The sequence below is a fragment of the Panthera pardus genome, unplaced genomic scaffold, assembly GCF_024362965.1.
Source record: "Panthera pardus isolate Hobbes unplaced genomic scaffold, ASM2436296v1 HiC_scaffold_15, whole genome shotgun sequence".
In the NCBI taxonomy this organism is placed as follows: domain Eukaryota; kingdom Metazoa; phylum Chordata; class Mammalia; order Carnivora; family Felidae; genus Panthera; species Panthera pardus.
This window is the reverse complement of record NW_026526710.1, coordinates 48,074,855-48,092,913: the sequence shown is the minus strand read 5'-3', so window position 1 is coordinate 48,092,913 and position 18,059 is coordinate 48,074,855. Positions and strand designations below refer to the sequence as shown.

The following is an 18,059-nucleotide window of genomic DNA, read 5'->3' as shown; positions in this document are numbered from 1 at the left end:
ATCTATTTTAATTTCCTTTACCTGTGAATAACCTCATCTAGTACTCTCTTCATGTCTGAACAGCTGGAGGATCAACCAAAAATTATGTCCCTTAGCTTATACTCCTTGGTCCTTTGGGACCAGTTTTTCATTAAGTCACCTTTCAAAATATAGAAGGATAGTTTTTGTGTCCCCTTCTGTATTTACCAGGCTAAATATAACCACTTTTTTCAACTCTTTCTTGAGTGGCAGTTTCTTGTCCTGATCGCTTTTATCTTATAAAGTACTAGTTTGTAATTTCCCTCAAAGCATGACACTCAGAATAATACCTCAAATTATTGCTCTCGCAGAGTAGTCTGGGTATTTTTAAGTTTGTTTTGTGACTGAGAAACCAGAGCCTTTGTACAAATAAACACTGCATTGGATATATTTCTAATGCACTGTGATATATTCAGAATTTACTCCAACCTGTTAACACATGTCCATAACCCAGGAAATTTCATACCATCCTCTTATTTTCCCCTGCCTGACTCTAGTAGTCCTTCTCTCTTGGCATTTATTTCTTACTTCAGACAACTCTGCAGGTATTCATGTACTTATTACATATAAACAGGTAAACTGAGGTAGAGATCATTTGAATTCAGAAGAATTAGGATAGTAGATTGAACGTGAAAGGGCGTTTAGGAATATAGTAGATGTGGATTAGAATGGTAAAATATATGAAAGAAATTAAGAATTTGGAGGACTAAAAAGAAAGTGTCTTGCTAAAACAAATAAATGAGGCTTATAGTCAGCAGAAAAACCACAGTTGTTGATGGATTTGGTGATATCTTAAACATGATTAATTAACTAACCGCTAATGCTTTTTTTATTTTATTTTGATAGGAATCATATGAAGATGGCCCTTGTACTATAACTTCAAATAAGAATTCTGATAGTAACTTGCTTTCATTGGATGGATTAGATAACGAAGTCAAAGGTCTTGATATACTTTCTCTAAGTTTCTCTTTTAGTTGAAAATCTGCACTGTTGTCAAAGCATGCTAATCTTCATAGATAAAAGATGGGGGAAATTTTCATAATAAAAATAAAATGGGCTTCTCCTTTGAAGAGTTTTTTGAGTCATTTGAGTTTGACGTTTTTTGACATTTAAAAATTTGTTTACCGAGAGTAATATATACTATTTCTTTTAAAAATTTTTTAGGAGGCAAGGGGAAAGATACTGTGTGCAGCATTAATTATTCCCAAAGTTGACATGATTTTGAGAGCTTTATTTCTGTATTTTAAATTACAGTTGTTTTCTTTTAATTTTTTTTTTTTTAACTTTTATTTATTTTTGAGACAGAGAGAGACAGAGCATGAATGGGGGAGGGTCAGAGTGAGAGGGAGACACAGAATCTGAAACAGGCTCCAGGCTCTGAGCGGTCAGCACAGAGCTTGATGTGGGGCTTGAACTCACGGACTGCGAGATCATGACCTGAGCTGAAGTCAGGCGCTTAACTGACTGAGCCACCCAGGCGCCCCTAAATTACAGTTTTTGATGGTGATAGTTCTACAAATGTTTTTTAAAATTTTTTAATGTTTAATTTTGAGAGAGAGAGTGCACGAGCAGAGGAGGGTGGAGAGAGAGGGAGACACAGAATCCAAAGTAGGCTCTAGGCTCTGAGCTGTCTGCACAGAGCTTGACACGGGACTCAAACTTACAAATCTTGAGATTATGACCTGAGCCGAAGTCAGATGCTCGACAGACTGAGCTACCCAGGCGTCCCTCTAAAATTGTTTTGTTAAAATTTTTGTTATTGCTTAGTTGTGTTATTTAAATTTATTCGTTATATTATTTTAACACTGTAATTTTCTTCATTTATTTATATGAATCTAATTTTTTTTAAGTTTGAGAGAAAGAGCATATGCATTCACATGCCAGCCAGGGGTGGGGAGAGGGAGGCGCAGAGAGAGAGGTGGGAGAGAATCCCAAGCAGGCTCTGTGCTGTCCAAACCCTGAGATCATGCCCTGAGTCGAAATGAAGAATTGGATGCTTAACTGACTGGGCCACCCAGGCTCCCCTATTTAAAATCTTTAAATTGCTATTACATGTAACAAATATTAACTCAAGTCCTGTAGTTTTAGGAGGGAAAATGTTAATGTTATTGTATCTTAGACTTCTGAGATATACAGAAAGATGAAGGGTTCCAACATTCTTTTTTTTTTTCTTTAGCAGTATGGTAGTAATATCACAATTTTCTGTTGCATTCTGAAAGTAAAAGAAAGATCTGTTTTTCAGTAGATGGCTTACCAAATAACTTTAGAGCTCACCCACTTCAGTTGGATTCATCCAGTGACGCTTCTAACAGCATTGATGGCCCAGATCATGTAAAATCTGCTTCATCATTACATGAAACAAAGAAAGCAAATACTGGAATTATTCATGGTGCATGTTTAACCCTTACTGATCATGATAGAATTCGACAGTTTATACAAGAGTTCACTTTTCGGGGCCTTTTGCCACATATAGAGAAAACAATTCGGCAATTAAATGATCAGGTAAGATTTAATTGTTCGGATTAGTACTTTTAAATTTTCAGTAAAGAGTAAATTTGGGAATATAGTAGTATAAGTTATTTAAAGTACTTGAAGTTGTTTTGTTTTTTTTTTTAAGATAGACTAATGCCAGTATTTATTGGCATCACTGTCAGTGATGAAATTCTCTTAAATCCTAGAAGATACTTATTTACATTAGCAATTTTGCCAGCATATTGGACAATTTTCTTTAAATCAGTGTTGTTAAAATGAATATTTGCTCACTGTTAAAGCTTTTTAGTTATTTAGAATATATTGTATATAAAAGTAAAATACTAAATCTCATATTTGTAACGTATACTCTTTTTTTTGGTAGCTAATATCAAGAAAAGGTTTAAGTCGATCTCTATTTTCTGCAACTAAAAAATGGTTTAGTGGCAGTAAAGTTCCAGAAAAAAGCATTAATGAGCTGAAAAATACATCTGGATTGCTGTGAGTAAAATATTATTGTTTTTGTTTTTCCTCTGTTTAACTCTGATTGGTGTGTGACTGTGTGATGTCCTGCAAAAAATGATCTCCTTAGTTTTTTAGTTTCATATTGGTTAAAACTTCAGTAGATAAGAACAGTGACTATAAGTTAATTATATTAAAAAATGTTTTTAAACCATTAGGGAATTGGGTATCTAAAAATAAATAACAATGGAGAAAGTCCCTTACTTTGGGTTTCTTTCCCTATTTGTAAAAAGATGGAATTAGAACAAATATTCATTAATAACTCATCTAAATAAAATATTGTGGTCTAGTGGTTCTGAGCCATGGCATATATCTAGAAAATTTTGTTTCAAGGGAAAATAAAGTTCATTTTGGGTTTTTATGTTTTTTGTGGTTGTATGTATAGTGAGTTACCTAGAATTGACCATTTGCCTCATAATTTGACCATGGAAAAATTTCTTGCCTCTTGTTGAGAAGTTCTCAGTATAGGGCTATAAATTATATAAATATAAATGCTTCCAAATGTCTTTGAGAAATGACAGTCTCCCACTGGAGACAGAATTCTTGTTGAATCAGATTAGTTTTCCTAATATTTTAGACTCAGTTGTCTAGCTTGTTAGACATTTTATAATATTTGATGGTTCAGGGGTTATAAATTACAAATTCCTTTCTTAATTCATTTTATATTTATAGGTATCCGCCGGAAGCACCAGAGCTTCAAATCCGAAAAATGGCTGACTTATGCTTTTTGGTGCAGCATTATGATTTGGCTTATAGTTGCTATCATACTGCAAAGAAAGATTTTCTTAATGATCAAGCAATGCTTTATGCAGCTGGTGCATTGGTTGGTATTCTGTAATATTACAATTTCTTATTTCTACTGTCATAAATGATTTAGAAATCTCTCTTTATGAAATGGAAAACAAAAAACCTAGAGATAAAGTTGTACTCAAAGAGGACATAATGCTTTATGGGTTTTGAATTAGTTTATGCTGAATTGATGGATTTTCCTCAAACTGGTTTAAACGTGGTCAGATATAATGGTTGATGTCTTAGCTTTGTCTAGTACCTAATTTTTGTGCATGCTTTCAAAATTTAATTTGAGTTTCTGTTATTATATTGAGTAAATTTTTTTTAGCAGATGCTTTTAGATCTACTGAAAAATATTTTAAAATTGCTTAAATGTTTTTTTCTGATGTACGACTATACATTGGTTAAGAACATGTACTTTGGTGTGAGACAAACTGTCATCTTAGGCATGTATTGAACATCTCTAAGCCTCAGTTTTTTCGCCTGTATAGTGTGAACCCTTACGGCATAGGGTTGGATGAAGAGGTATAAGGGCATGTGATGTGCCTAGCACACTGCCTTGTATGTTATAAGCTGTCAGTAAGCATCAGCTATGTTAGTTTTTATAATTGATATGTAAACCTTGGTGTGTCAGAGATTTATTTTGAAAGGGAGAGAGAGTGAGCATGAGCAGGGGAGGGGCAGAGAGAGAGAGAATCCCAAGCAGGCTGTCAGTGCAGAACCAGATGCGGGGCTCAGACCCACAAATTGCGAGATCATGACCTGAGCCGAAACCCAGAGTCGGACGCTTAACTGACTGAGCCACCCAGGCATCCCCAGAGAGAATTTAATATACTTGTTGCCTTATAACATTTTCATGTTCTTTTAAAGTTGTCGTATGTATATGCGTAATTTGCTTTCTGTGTGTAGAAAAGAGTAAAATCAGCACTGTTGCATTCTACATAATCACTTTAAAAGTATGTAAGCTTGTAAACAAAGTGCGAAGAACAAAAAAGTATGAGAATAAATATTTCATTGGGAATTATCATGTAGGTGCTTGTTAGAAATTGCCACTTATTTTGCATTTATTTTAATATTATGTGTGTATAAAACTAAAATAGGCAAGTTAAAAATGTAAAGCTAAAATTGCAAAATTATATTACTTTTCCTTTTCACTTCTGTAATTTTAAATGTTTACTTTTGAGAGAGAGAGCATGAGCAGAGAGGTGCAGAGAGAGAGAGGGACAGAGGATCTGCAGCGGGCTCTGCATTGACAGCAGAGAGCCTGATGTGGGGCTCAAACTCATGAACTCTGAGATCATGACCTGAGTGAAGTTGGATGCTAAACCGACTGAGCTACCCAGGTGCCCTTGTAATGTTAAAAAAAACATTTTTTTTTAAGTTTCTTTATTTCTGAGAGAGAGAGAGAGAGAGAGTGCAAGCATGAGCGGGAGAGGAGCAGAGAGAGGGAGACACAGAATCCAAAGCAGGCTCCAGGCTCTGAGCTGTCAGCACAGAGCCTGACGCAGGGCTCGAATTAGCAAACTGCGAGATCATGACCTGAGCCAAAGTCGGACGCTTAACCGATGGAGCCACCCAGGCACCCCTTTTTAAAAAAAAAAAAAAAAAAAAAAAAAAAAAATTTTAAAGTTTCTTTATTTCTGAGAGAGCGAAAAAAATATTTATTTATTTTGAGAGAGAGAGAGAGAGAGAGAGAGAGAGAGAGAGAGAGAGAATTCCAACCAGGCTCTGTGCTGACAGTGCAGGCTCAATTCCATGAACTGTGAGATCATGACCTGAGCCAAAATCATGAGTCAGATGCTTAATTGACTGATCCACCCAGGTGCCCCTTCCTGTAATATTTTTAATGAAAAACATCTAACTTTTGAAAACCTTGTTCAGGAACTTAAAATATGCTATCTTTATAAATTGAAGTGTTTGAAAACTTACATGAATTGTCCTTGGCCAGACATTCTGTAATCTTTTATTATAGTCATCTAAAATGACGACTATATGGATATGAAATAATAAATAATGTTATTTCATAAATATAACATATTTATGAATTGATAAAATTTTACATTATGTACTTGCTAATGCATTGCTTGTATTTAGGTAGGTCTTTATAAAGGTATGGCAAAAAAATGTCAGTGGTTTTATGGTGTGTAAGCTTTTTCATTTTTATCTATAATCTGATAAATACTGTATTTAAGCCATTTAGGTGGTGGTATTAATAGCAACTATATGAGAAAAAACAGTTTAGCAATGGAAAATAAAGGTATATCTGCTATAACATAATATATGTATACCTGAAAATCCTTGTCTATAAAACTGTCCTAAAAATAATAGGCCATGGAGAAAAATAGGGTCGGGAAGTCTTCTCAAAACCTATGTATGTATCTTTGAAAACAAAGTACAAATAAGAACACAAAATTTATACCTTGAGAGATGATATATGTAATCTAGTGAGGCTGCTCCATCATGCCTAGAAGTTACTTAAAGGCATTAAAAAACACACACACACAAAACCAGTATATCAGTACTGGCTGGGAGAAGAAGAGCTCCTAATCCGTTATGGTGCCATGATGGGGAGCGTGGAGGGAAGTGAAGCTGTCTTGAGCCAAGAACTGTGCATTTACACTGGGCATGTACTTCTCTAGAGAGAGAGTCAGTGAGCACCAAAACTCAGGCATTCGTTTTCTGTAAAATACAGATAAAGGGAGCTCCTGCTTGTGCAACAGCTGAGCTTAGGGCTTGCTCCTTTCGTGCTGAAGGTTATAATTTTATATTTGCTATTTTTGATCCCCTTGCCCAAGAAAAATTGTTTATAAATGAATACAAATTTTATTTGTGTTGATACCACTTTCCTATTTACCATTCACATATTTAGCTAATTGATAAGGTCAAAATATGTTGTAGTAGAACAGACTATATTGCTTGCCTTTTTAGCTGAAAATTGTAGAAGGTATTTAGTTATGCTATCTTTAAAATTAAGTATCATAGCAAAACCAGTAATAGGAATTCTTAATACTGTTTTTTTGTAGTTCAGTTATATAACTACCTTAACTAACTGAAGGGTAAGTAGATCACTGTGGTTCTTGATGAAAATTTTTGTAAAAAGTATTGATCTGTTATTGATGACTATAAGAAATGATTTAATGGTTTGATATAATAGCTGGGGGTGATCATTCTGAATGTTCTCACCAGATCTGTAAAAATTATGTCGGTTTTGTTTGAATGTATATTGATTTAATACTTGCAGAATTAGAAAATAACTTAGAATTTGGGGGCATATTTTTCTCACAGGATTTTTTCTTAGTACCCTTTAATATATGTAATATATATTGTTTGTATGTAGTAAATAGGTATTTTGTACAATATAGTATTATACCATATGTTCAATGCATATTTGCTTTTTTGTATAATATAGAAGCATATGTGTATTCATTACATTAGTTAAAATATAAAGTAGTTAAGAAACCATGTTTCAGAGCTGTAGTATACTTTGTCACATGGGTATAATGCTTTTTCTTTAAGTTTATTTATATTTAGAGAGAGGGAGGGAGAGAGAGAGAGACAGAGAGAGAGACAGAGAAAGAGAGAGAACAGGGGAGGGGCAGAGAAAGAAGAGGGAGAATCCCAAGCAGGCTCTGCACTGTCAGTGCAAAGCCCTACGTGGGGCTCAAACTCACAAACCGAGATCATGACCTGAGCTAAAATCAAGAGTCAGACACTTAACCTAATTGACTGAGCCACCCAGGTGCCCCTGGATATAATGTATTTTCATTCAGCTTTTCAGTAAATTTTGGAGCAAACACTGCTGGGTACTGAGGATGGAAAGACATTCTGAAACAGATACATTTTATATTGTCATGAAACCTATAGTCTGTCACGTTAAAGGTTTTAGTTATTCTCTGATTTTTAGGTAATTATTTGTATTTTTTTCTATTTTAAAAGTTGCAGATAAATACATATGTTCATCCTAAAAGTGTTGGCATTAACAGTTTTCCTTCCCAATTTATGAAGGTTTCATTTATTTTTAGTTTTTATTAAAACTTGGTCTATAAAAGGACATAGGATATTTTACTAAGAAAGCCAAAACCCATATTTGGATCATCATTTCTAAATTCATTAGGACTATTGTATATTTTTTGCATTATTAACTGAAAGCATACACATTGACAATAGATTGGCTTTTAAAAATGAAATACAAAGATCTAGAAAACTGACAGTAATTTAAGTCTAAGAAATAAGGTCTTTGTGCCTTTTGTATGGTATAGGATATACATTAGAGTGTGTAAATAGCTGAAAATATATATAGTTCAAGTTGTTGAGAGCTCTCTTCGCCTGTTCTGATGCCAGTAATTAGAAAGAGACGTGCTTTATTTTGTCTTGCTTTATATGGTCTTATCATTGGTCTGTTTCCTCATTGAGGAATAGGGAAAAACAGAGAGGAAGTGGTAGCAGAATCTTAAGCTAGGTGTACTTGGTAGTTGTATATATACACCATAATTCAAAATGCTTCTCAGGTCTTCTTGAAAATCTCATTTAAATTCTGAATGACAGACTTTGGTATTTGACTGTAGAATTGAAAAACAAAAAGCATATAAATATATTTTTCAAGCCTGCATTAACCCATGAAATTTCTATATCCTACATAAAAAGCCCCAGCAAACTTCAGTCCAATTTTTAGGTTTCCAAATGCTAAACTATAAGAATATTCCTCTTTTTGAAATAGTATAAATATCTTTTTCTTTAGGAAATGGCAGCAGTGTCAGCTTTCCTTCAGCCAGGAGCGCCTAGGCCATACCCTGCGCATTACATGGATACAGCAATCCAGACATACAGGGATATCTGCAAGTAGGTGACTAGAATGTTTATGTTCTGTCCATTTAGAGGTAAATTTAACACTTACATCATTATTAGATGTAAATGGTTCTTTGTTTTTCAGGCTTTAAACTTAAACAAGCTCCCAAATCAACTCAGTATACTCAGATAAGATGAGGTGATTTTTTTAAAAGTCCGTGTTTTCTTACATCCCTTATTTTCCTCTTTTGTTTGGATTTGTGGTTAAGAATTTGTTACATGTAAAATTGGGGTTATATGTTACATTGGATGATTTTATTGTGAGGATAGCTCTAACCTAAACTATTGTTAAGCCAGGGGTTAGCCATTTTGAATTTTTCTTGTTAAATAGGCAGAACACAGAGAATTAAATAGTAGTCCAGGGAAGAAAATGAGAAGTGTTTTCTTCACACATAATGAGTTCTCTTGGAACTCTATAGTAGTTAGAACTCACCACCTGTAAGGAGACTATGAACCGGTGCAGAAAGTGTTCAGAGGAGGTTTCGTAGTATTTTTAAAGAATGAATCTAGAAGAAAGGTAGTGGGGATTTGACAGCCATGAATATATTTCAGGAATTGTGATTGGCAGGAATAATGTTTTGGTTGAACATCACTGGTGAAAGGAAATGGAGCCTTGGCTAGGTTAGAAGGTGTACATGAAAAGGTGTTTTGAGAGACATTGGTGTGGGGGGGCCTTCACTCTCACTTATTATTGTTATTCTTAAGCTGTAGTTAAGATTTATGTATTAGCAATGGAGAGTTCCTGAATATTCACATAGAACCTTGACATAATAAAAGTGATTTTTCAGGAAGATTGATCTGACTGTTCTATGTAGAATGAATGGGTTGGAAGACAGATAAAGAGGCAGTCTTGTCTCTTATAATGTTGTTTAAGGATTAGTAATAGCAGTGTGTTTTTTAGTGTTTTAACAGCACTAATAAGCATTAACTTTTTTGTGTGTGCCCAGCATTTGCCACTATGCCAAAGTAATTTACATGCTCATTGAATCTTTACAACAAATCTGTGAAATGGTGGTTACTATCATTATCCTCACTTATAGATTAGAAGAATGAAACTTAGAGTTTAACTTGCTCTAGGGCCGCAGCTAATAAGTGGTGGAGCCAATTTTGGATCCCACCTCTTACCTTTTACAGTCTGTTCGAAACTATATTTAAAAAAAAAAAACAAAAAAACATATATATGTATATGTTTGGAGAGTTTGGCAGGAGATATGCCCTGTGTGAAGGAGGACACATTGAAGGATTGTGAAAAGGTGAGGTTCAGAAGGTAGAAGAACTAGGAGAGTGAGGTGTCATAGAAACTAGAGTAGTAAAAAACTTTCAAGAAGTTTGAATATTCTTTCTCTGAGAAGATTTTCTTGTTTTCACAAGGTACATAGCTTTCGGTGAGAGGCACATGGAATGATGCAAAAGAGAAGGCATAATACCTAGTGACTCAGATAGCCAGATATGTCTGGCAATCCAATTTTGTCCTCCTGTTTGCAATAGACTATCATCTTTTTCTAAGTCTACACTTATTGTTTTGCAAAAAATTTACTTTATAATCTTCATTTTAAGTTATCATAATTGATAAGATTTATCATCAATTTAATATATATTTTGGGATAAATGAGAAACACTACATTCATTATACATGTGCATTTTAAGAAGCTCCCTGATCTCAGAAATATTAAAATGTAAATAAATTTTCTTAAAGTACAGGAAATGCAATATTACTTTTACAATGCTCTCCTCTTAGAATACCATGCTTCACCTTTTAACTGATGAGATCCTGTTTATCCTTAAAAGATTTTCTTAAATATTCTTTTATGATGCCATCCATTCCCTTTCTCTCCCCAAATCATAGTAAATATCAAGTATTCCCTGTTGGTTATCTATGACTGAGATCATGATGTGAGCTGAAATCAAGAGCTGGATGCTTAACTGACTAAGCCACCCAGGTGTCCATTACCTGTTTTATACCACTTTCCTTTTTTAGTTAGGGATTGTGTCATGGAAATACTTGAGTTCGTAGCACTTCCAATGCCTGAACCAAATGATTTTTTAAAAAATTATTTATTTAAAAAATGTAGATATTTTTGTTAAAAATTCAAAATTTTGGCTATTCTGACAGGTGTGAGGAGATATCTCATTGCGATTTTGATTTGCATTTCCCTGGTGATGAGTGATGTTGAGCATCTTTTCATGTGTCTTTTGGCCATCTGGATGTCTTCTTTGGAGAAATGTTCATGTCTCCTGCCCATTTTTTAATTGGATTGATGCTTAATTGTATTTGGTGTTGAGTTATATATGTTCTTTATATATTTTAGGTACTAATCCTTTATCAGGTCATTTGCAAATATCTTCCATTCAGTAGATTGTTTTTTAGTGTGGTTGGTTTCCTTTGCTGTACAGAAGCTTTTTATTTTGATGTAGTCTCAATATTGTATTTTTGCTTTTGTTTCCCTTGCCTTGGGAGATATCTACAAAGATGTTCCTGTGGCCAGTGTCAGAGAAGTTACTGCCTATGCTCTCTTCTTGGATTTTTATAGTTTCAGGACTTACATTTAGGTCCTTAATCCATTTTGAGTTTATTTTTGTGTGTGGTATAAGAAAGTGGTCCAGTTTCAATCTTTTGCAGGTAGTTGTTCAATTTTCCCAATACCATTTGTTGAAGAGACTTTTTCCCATTGCATATTCGTGCCTCGTTTATCAAAGATTCGTTGACCATGTAATTGTGAGTTTATTTCTGGGCTTTCTGTTGTGTTCCAGTGATCCATGTGTCTGTTTTTGTGCCAGTGCCATACTGTTTTGATTACTACAGCTTTATTTTTTTTTCAGTCTTTCTTTCTTTCTTTCTTATTTATTTATTTATTTATTTATTTATTTATTTATTTATTTATTTATTTATTTAGAGAGGGAGTGAGTGTGAGTTGGGGAGGGACAGAGAGAGGGAGAGAGTGAATCCCAAACAGGCTCTGCGCTGACAGTGCGTAGTGCAACATGGGACTTGAACACATGAACCGTGAGATCATGACCTGAGCCGAGATCAAGAGTCAGACACTTAACCGACTGAGTCACCCAGGCTGCAGCCACCCTGATTACTGCAGCTTTATAATAAAACTTGAACTCTGGAATTGTGATATCTCCAGTTTTATTCCTCTTTATTCAAGCTTGCTTTGGCTATTCAGGTTCTGTTCCATATAAATTTTAGGATTATTTATTCCAGTTCTATGAAAAATGCTGTGGGTATTTTGAAAGGGATTGCATTAAATCTGTAGATTGATTTGGATAGTATAGACATTTTAACAGTATTTGTTCTTTCAATCCATGAGTATGGATTGTCTTTTCGTTTGTTTGTGTTGTCTTCACTTTCTTTCATCAGTGTTTTACAGTTTTTAGAATACAGGTCTTTTATCTCTCTGGGTAAGTTTATTCCTAGGTATTTTATTATTTTTGTGACAGTTGTAAATGGATTTTTTTTTTATTTGTCTTTCTGCTATTTCATTATTGGTGTATAGAAATGCAGTGGATTTATATCCTGCAACTGTACTGAATTCATTCATCGTTCTAGTAGTTTTTTGGTGGAGTCTTTCAGGTTTTCTATGTATAGTATCATGTCATCTGCAAATAGTGAAAGTTTTACTTCTTCCTTGCCTATTTGGATGCCCTTTATTCCTTTTTGTTGTGTGAGTGTTGAGGTTAGGACTTCCACTGCTGTGTTGAATAAAGGTGGTGAGAGTGGACATCCTTGTATTGTTCCTGACCTTAGGAAAAAAACTCATACACTGAGTGTGATGTTTGCTGTTGGTTTTCATATAAGGACTTTATTATGTTGAGGTATGTTCCTCTAAACTTACTTTGTTTGAGGGTTTTTATCGTGACTGGACGTTTTACTTTGTCAGATGCTTGTTCTGCATCTATTGAAATGATCACATGGTTTTTATACCTTTTGTTGATGTGATGTATCACATTGATTGATTTGCAAATATGAACACAAATGATTAAAGAAAAAAATTTTTTTGTAACGTTTATTATCGAGAGACAGAGAGACACAGAGCATGAGCAGGGGAGGGGCCAAGAGATGGAGAGACACAGAATCTGAAGCAGGCTCAAGACTCTGAGCTGTCAGCACAGAGCCTGACGTGGGGCTCGAACTCACAAGCTGCGAGATCATGACCTGAGCCGAACTCAGACGCTCAACCGACTGAGCCACTCAGGCACCCCCAAAATGATTTTTTTAAATGTTGCTTGAATAAACAAATTAATCAAATCTTGGACTTGGTAGCGTTGTAACCTAATAACTGACCACATGGAGAACATAGGTGAGGAATCAAACAAAAATAAGTAAAACAATAGTGTAAGATGTAAGAGTGTTTATAAAGTTTACTTAAAACTGGTTAAGAAATGAGCATATTTAAGGGGTGCCTGGGTGGCTCAGTAGGTTAAGCATTGGACTTCGGCTCAGGTCATGATGTCATGGTTTGTGAGTTCTGGCCCCACATGGGGCTGTGTGCTGATGGTGTGTAGCCTGCTTGGAATTCTCTGTCTTCCTCTCTCTCTCTCTGCCCCCCTCCCACTCTCTTTCTCTCTCTCTCAAAATCAATATACTTAAAAAAAAAGAAGAGAGCATATTATATATGAGTAGATGTTACTAATTAGGAGTTAGTCTTTTGTGTTCATTAAAATAACCTTAGATGTTTATAAATACCTAAGAAAACATGATTTGTAGTAAGCTTAAGGCAGATAACTTTTGGAAGTAGAAAATTGTATTTTTAAAATATCACTGTTCAGAATGACCTTCAAGTTAGTAATCTGTGCAATTTTAAGGCCAATTTTGATATAAGGATTAGAAAATTAAAATAAAAAACTTTGCTATTTCCCAGCAGAAGCATTCCATCTTATAATTTCATAGTAAGAATATTTTAATTTATTATTATTTTTTTTTTAGAGACAGAGAAGGAGGGGCAGAGTGTGAGGGATAGAGAGAATCTTAAAAGCAGGCTCCACGCCTGCTGCAGAGGCCAACACAGGGCTCAATTTCATGACTATGAGATTATAACCTGAGCCGAAATCAAGGGTCAGACGCCTAACCAATGGAGCCACTCATACGCCTCTATTTTATTATTTTTAATAATGATATTTTATTATTTTTAATTATTGATGATAGTAGTCCATGACGAAAAATCAGCTGATTGTGTGTTTTTACAAAGATTTTGCTTAAGAATCAATTAGGCATCACTGCCCCTCGTGTTATCTCCAATTGAAATATCTCAATGGTACTACTAGATGGAAAACACTTAAGTATTCCCAGAAGTAGCCGTAAATTAAAACACACATAACCACAGTTTGCAATGAGGAAAGAGAAAGAAATATGGTGAAATGTATGTATTCTTTTGTGTTCATAGCAAGTTTTATTTGTTAACCAGCAGCTGGTTCAAATATACCATTTAGGTTCTAGTGTTTTGTGTATAGAAAATGTGACTTTGCACTGTATTCTTACCATGAAATTATATGATGATCAAAAGTTTTGAATACTTATGAGAATTCTTTGAAGTTTTCTTTTTAACCTTTTGGTAAGTGGAAAACAAGAACATGGATTTCTTTTTACTCAAAAACTAGAATTGGAACTTTTATTTAACACATGGTTACTATGATGTATTAAGATATTATTGTAGTGCTAATTATATTTTTCTTGTCTTTTTTTCTTTAGGAATATGGTATTGGCTGAAAGATGTGTATTGCTTAGTGCTGAAATCTTAAAAAGCCAAAGCAAATATTCAGAGGCCGCAGCTCTCCTAATACGGTTGACCAGTGAGGTACTGAAAATGTATTTACTTTAATAACACTTTATAAATTTTAAAAAGTGTGTCTTTTTTCTTGAAAGGGTGTGCAAAACATAAAAGTAGAGGGGAATTTCCTTTTGGGAATTTACACTATGCTACTTTAGCTATTTGTTGAATTAATTTTAAATGTGATATTTCATAAATATTTTGAGAATTTATTTTATTTCTAAATTTTAAGTCTATGCTATTATTAACCACAAACATATATTGTCCATCTTCTGTGAATTAGATTCTGACTTATGTATTACTATTTATTTATTTAGATTATTTTTCTTTTAAAATTTTTTACTTTGAGTATAGCTGACATACAATGTTACATTAATTTCAGATATACAACACAGGATTCAACTTCTCTATACATTATACTGTGCTCACCACAAGTGTAGTTACCATCTGTCACATACAGCACTATTACAGTATCATTGACTATTCCCTATGATATGACTTATTCCATAACTGGAAGCCTGTATCGCCCATCCCTTTTGATCCATTTTTGCCCATTTCCCCAACCCTTTCCCTCTGGCAGCCATCAATTTGTTCTCTGTATTTATAGCTCTGATTCTGCTTTTTATTTATTCATTTGTTTTAAGTTTCTACATATGAATGAAGTTATATGGTATTTGATTTTCTCAGTCTGACTTTTTTCACTTCACATAATATCCTCTAGGTCCATCTATATGTTGTTGCAGATGGCAAGAGTTCATTCTTTTTTATGGCTGTGTAATATTCCCTTTTGTATATAAGTATCCATTTGTCTACTAGTGGACGCTTGGGTTGCTTCCGTACCTTAGCTGTTGTAAAGCTGCAATAAACAAGGGGTGCATATATCCTTTCAAATTAGTGTTTTTGTATTCTTTGGGAAAATAAATACCCAGTAGTGTGATTAGTGGATCATAGGGTAGTTCCATTTTTAACTTTCTGAGGAACTCCATATTATTTTCCGCAGTGGCTGTACCAGTTTGCATTCTCAACAGTGCACAAGGTTTCCCTTTTTTCCACATCCTCACCAACACTTGTTGTTTCTTGTGTTATTGAGTTTAGCCATTCTGACAGGTGATGTCTCGTTGTAATTGTGATTTGCATTTCCTTAATGATGAGTGATGTTGAGTATCATTTCAAGTATCTGTTGACCATCTGTATGTCTTCTTTGGATAAATGTCTGTTCAGGTCCTCTACACCACTTTCAATGGGATTGTTTATTTTTTGATGTTGAGTTAGTGTAAGTTCTTTATATATTTTGGCTATTATCCTCTTATTGGTTATATTATTCGCAGATATCTTCTCCCATTCAGTAGCTTGCCTTTTTGTTGACAGTTTTTTCACTGTGCAAAACTTTTTATTTTGATAACAGTCCCAATAGTTTATTTTTGCTTTTGTTTCCCTTGCCCTATACAAAAAAAGAGACATATCTAGAAAAACCTTGTCATGGTCGATGACAGAGAAATTACTGCATTCTCTTCTAGGATTTTTATGGTTTCAGATCTCACATTTAGGTCTTTAATCTATTTTGAGTTTATTTTTGAGTGGTGTAAAGAAAGTGGTCCAGTTTCATTCTTTTTGCATGTAGCTGTCCAGTTTTCCCAGCAGCATTTATTTAAGAGACTTTTCCCCATTGTATTTTATTGCCTCCTTTATCATAGATTAAATAGATAGATCATTGATCATATAAGGATGGCTTTTATTTTGGAGATGTCTATTCTATTCCATTGGTCTGTATATCTCATTTTTGTGCCAGTACCGTGCTGTTTTGATTTTTAAAGCTTTGTAGTGTATCTTGAAATCTGGGATTGTGATACCTCCAGCTTTGTTCTTTTTTCTCAAGATTGCTTTGGCTATTCAGGGTCTTCTGTGGTTCCACAAATTTTAGTATTGTTTGTTCTATTTCTGTGAAAAATGCTATTGGTGTTTTGATGGGAATTGCATTGAATCTGTAGATTGCTTTGGGAAGTATGGTAATTTTAACAACAGTAATTCTTCCAGTATATGAGCATGGATTAACTTTCCATTCGTTTGTGTCATCTTCAGTTTCTTTCATCAGTATTTTACAGTTTTCAGAGTACAGGTCTTTCACCTCTTTGGTTAAGTTTATTCCTAGGTATTTTATTCTTTTTGGTGCAGTTGTAAATGGAATTGTTTTCTTATGTATAACAATATTTAAAGCAACATACATGTGCATCATTCTCATATACAGTTGATACTTAAAATGAGTAATCACTGAGGACTTTTTAATCTTGTTTTCACTAGTATGAACTTTTAAAAACAATAATCTTAAGCACTGAAAATAATCTATATTATGAATATTTCAAAAGACAGAAAAAGTAATCCATTTATAGTTGCTGGTGAAGGTTTACAACAGATATTATTAAGTTGCATTGACTCCTGGCTTGTAAAGTACAATGGTAGTGATTTTGTGAGTATGGTTAAAGATAGGCTTTTTTTTTTAGATGAATGCTTAAGAGCAAAAGAACAAAATCAAGCACCTCCTTTGTTTGCCTTTTAAATGTTAATATACCCTATGGTTTTAATCCTTGGACTGCTGTACTTTTTACTCTACACATTTTTGGGTGTGGTCAGTTCTTAGTGATGATTTTTACTCTTAAATCTGTCTTCAACACTGATCTCTTTGAGGTTTATAGATTTGTAATGCCAGCTGCCTTTTAGACTTACCTACTTGGATGTTTCTAAAACACCTTAAGTTAACATATCTAAACACAGAAACCTTCTTACCTTGTTGATCATGATTTAAAATTATGGTATAACCATCTAGTCCTTGTTTGCTCAGCACAGAAACTGAGAGGTGCCTGTATTCTCCTGTCCTATCACTAATCCAGTTGGGTGTTTTTTGTTTTTGTTATTTTCTTTCCGTATCTCCAAATAATATACTCCCTCTACTTTAAGTCCTTCCTACTGCTGTCTTGGTTCATGTCCTTGATGTCCTTCTGGACTGTGGCCCTTTTCCTCTTTGTTCACCTTGTCTACAAGTCCTTATATCAGTCTTGTCCTAAAGATAGTTATCTGCAGTGCCCCAGGTTATCCTGTGTCTCTATCCTCCCCTCTCATATAATGCTGGAAGACCTGACTTGTCATGTAATACTGGAAATCATATTTAAGTTCCTGAGGGTAGGGAACTGTGTTGTCTTCTACATTTTTGTCTTTTGTGCCTAGCACTGGCCTTGGCACATGGTATATAATTTACCTGTATTTGTTGAGCTGAACCATTAATTACTCTAAAAAGGTTAACTAATTAGGTTAAGGGATGATATTAACGATGTTGAGTAATTGATATTGCATTGACAACTGATCAATATGAATAGTTGCTAGACATAAATTATTTGGTAGAGCTGAACATGTAGACGCTTGAGGGCGATGATGTTCTGTATTGTAATAAATAATCTTAATGTGGGTTTGAATATGTTGCTGTTTTTCAGTCTAGGAATTATCAGTGAATATAAAGGGAATTTATGCTTTAGGAGCTTGAATAAAAATTATCTAGCGAAAATTCTTCTGGCTTTATTTTTTGGACTGCAAATTTATGGGCAAGTGGATCTTACTATTGTTATGCCCTGGGATTCTCAGGATGACAGAGCAAAC

The 18,059-nt window shown here is 34.3% G+C and overlaps 1 protein-coding gene across 5 annotated transcripts in view; it reads left to right on the top strand.

Moving 5' to 3' along the window:
• The window catches only part of TRAPPC8 (trafficking protein particle complex subunit 8), an 82,138-nt gene that overhangs the window by 18,926 nt on the left and 45,153 nt on the right, over positions 1-18,059 (top strand). For 3 of the 5 annotated variants that reach the window (XM_053902531.1, XM_053902529.1, XM_053902532.1), the window contains exons 6-11: positions 865-958; positions 2,261-2,520; positions 2,873-2,988; positions 3,682-3,832; positions 8,537-8,637; positions 14,336-14,441. In XM_053902531.1, coding sequence (XP_053758506.1) covers positions 865-958; positions 2,261-2,520; positions 2,873-2,988; positions 3,682-3,832; positions 8,537-8,637; positions 14,336-14,441 — 828 coding nt within the window. The remainder of the gene's footprint in view (positions 1-864; positions 959-2,260; positions 2,521-2,872; positions 2,989-3,681; positions 3,833-8,536; positions 8,638-14,335; positions 14,442-18,059) is intronic. The other 2 variants (XM_053902534.1, XM_053902530.1) reach the window with 1 other exon arrangement.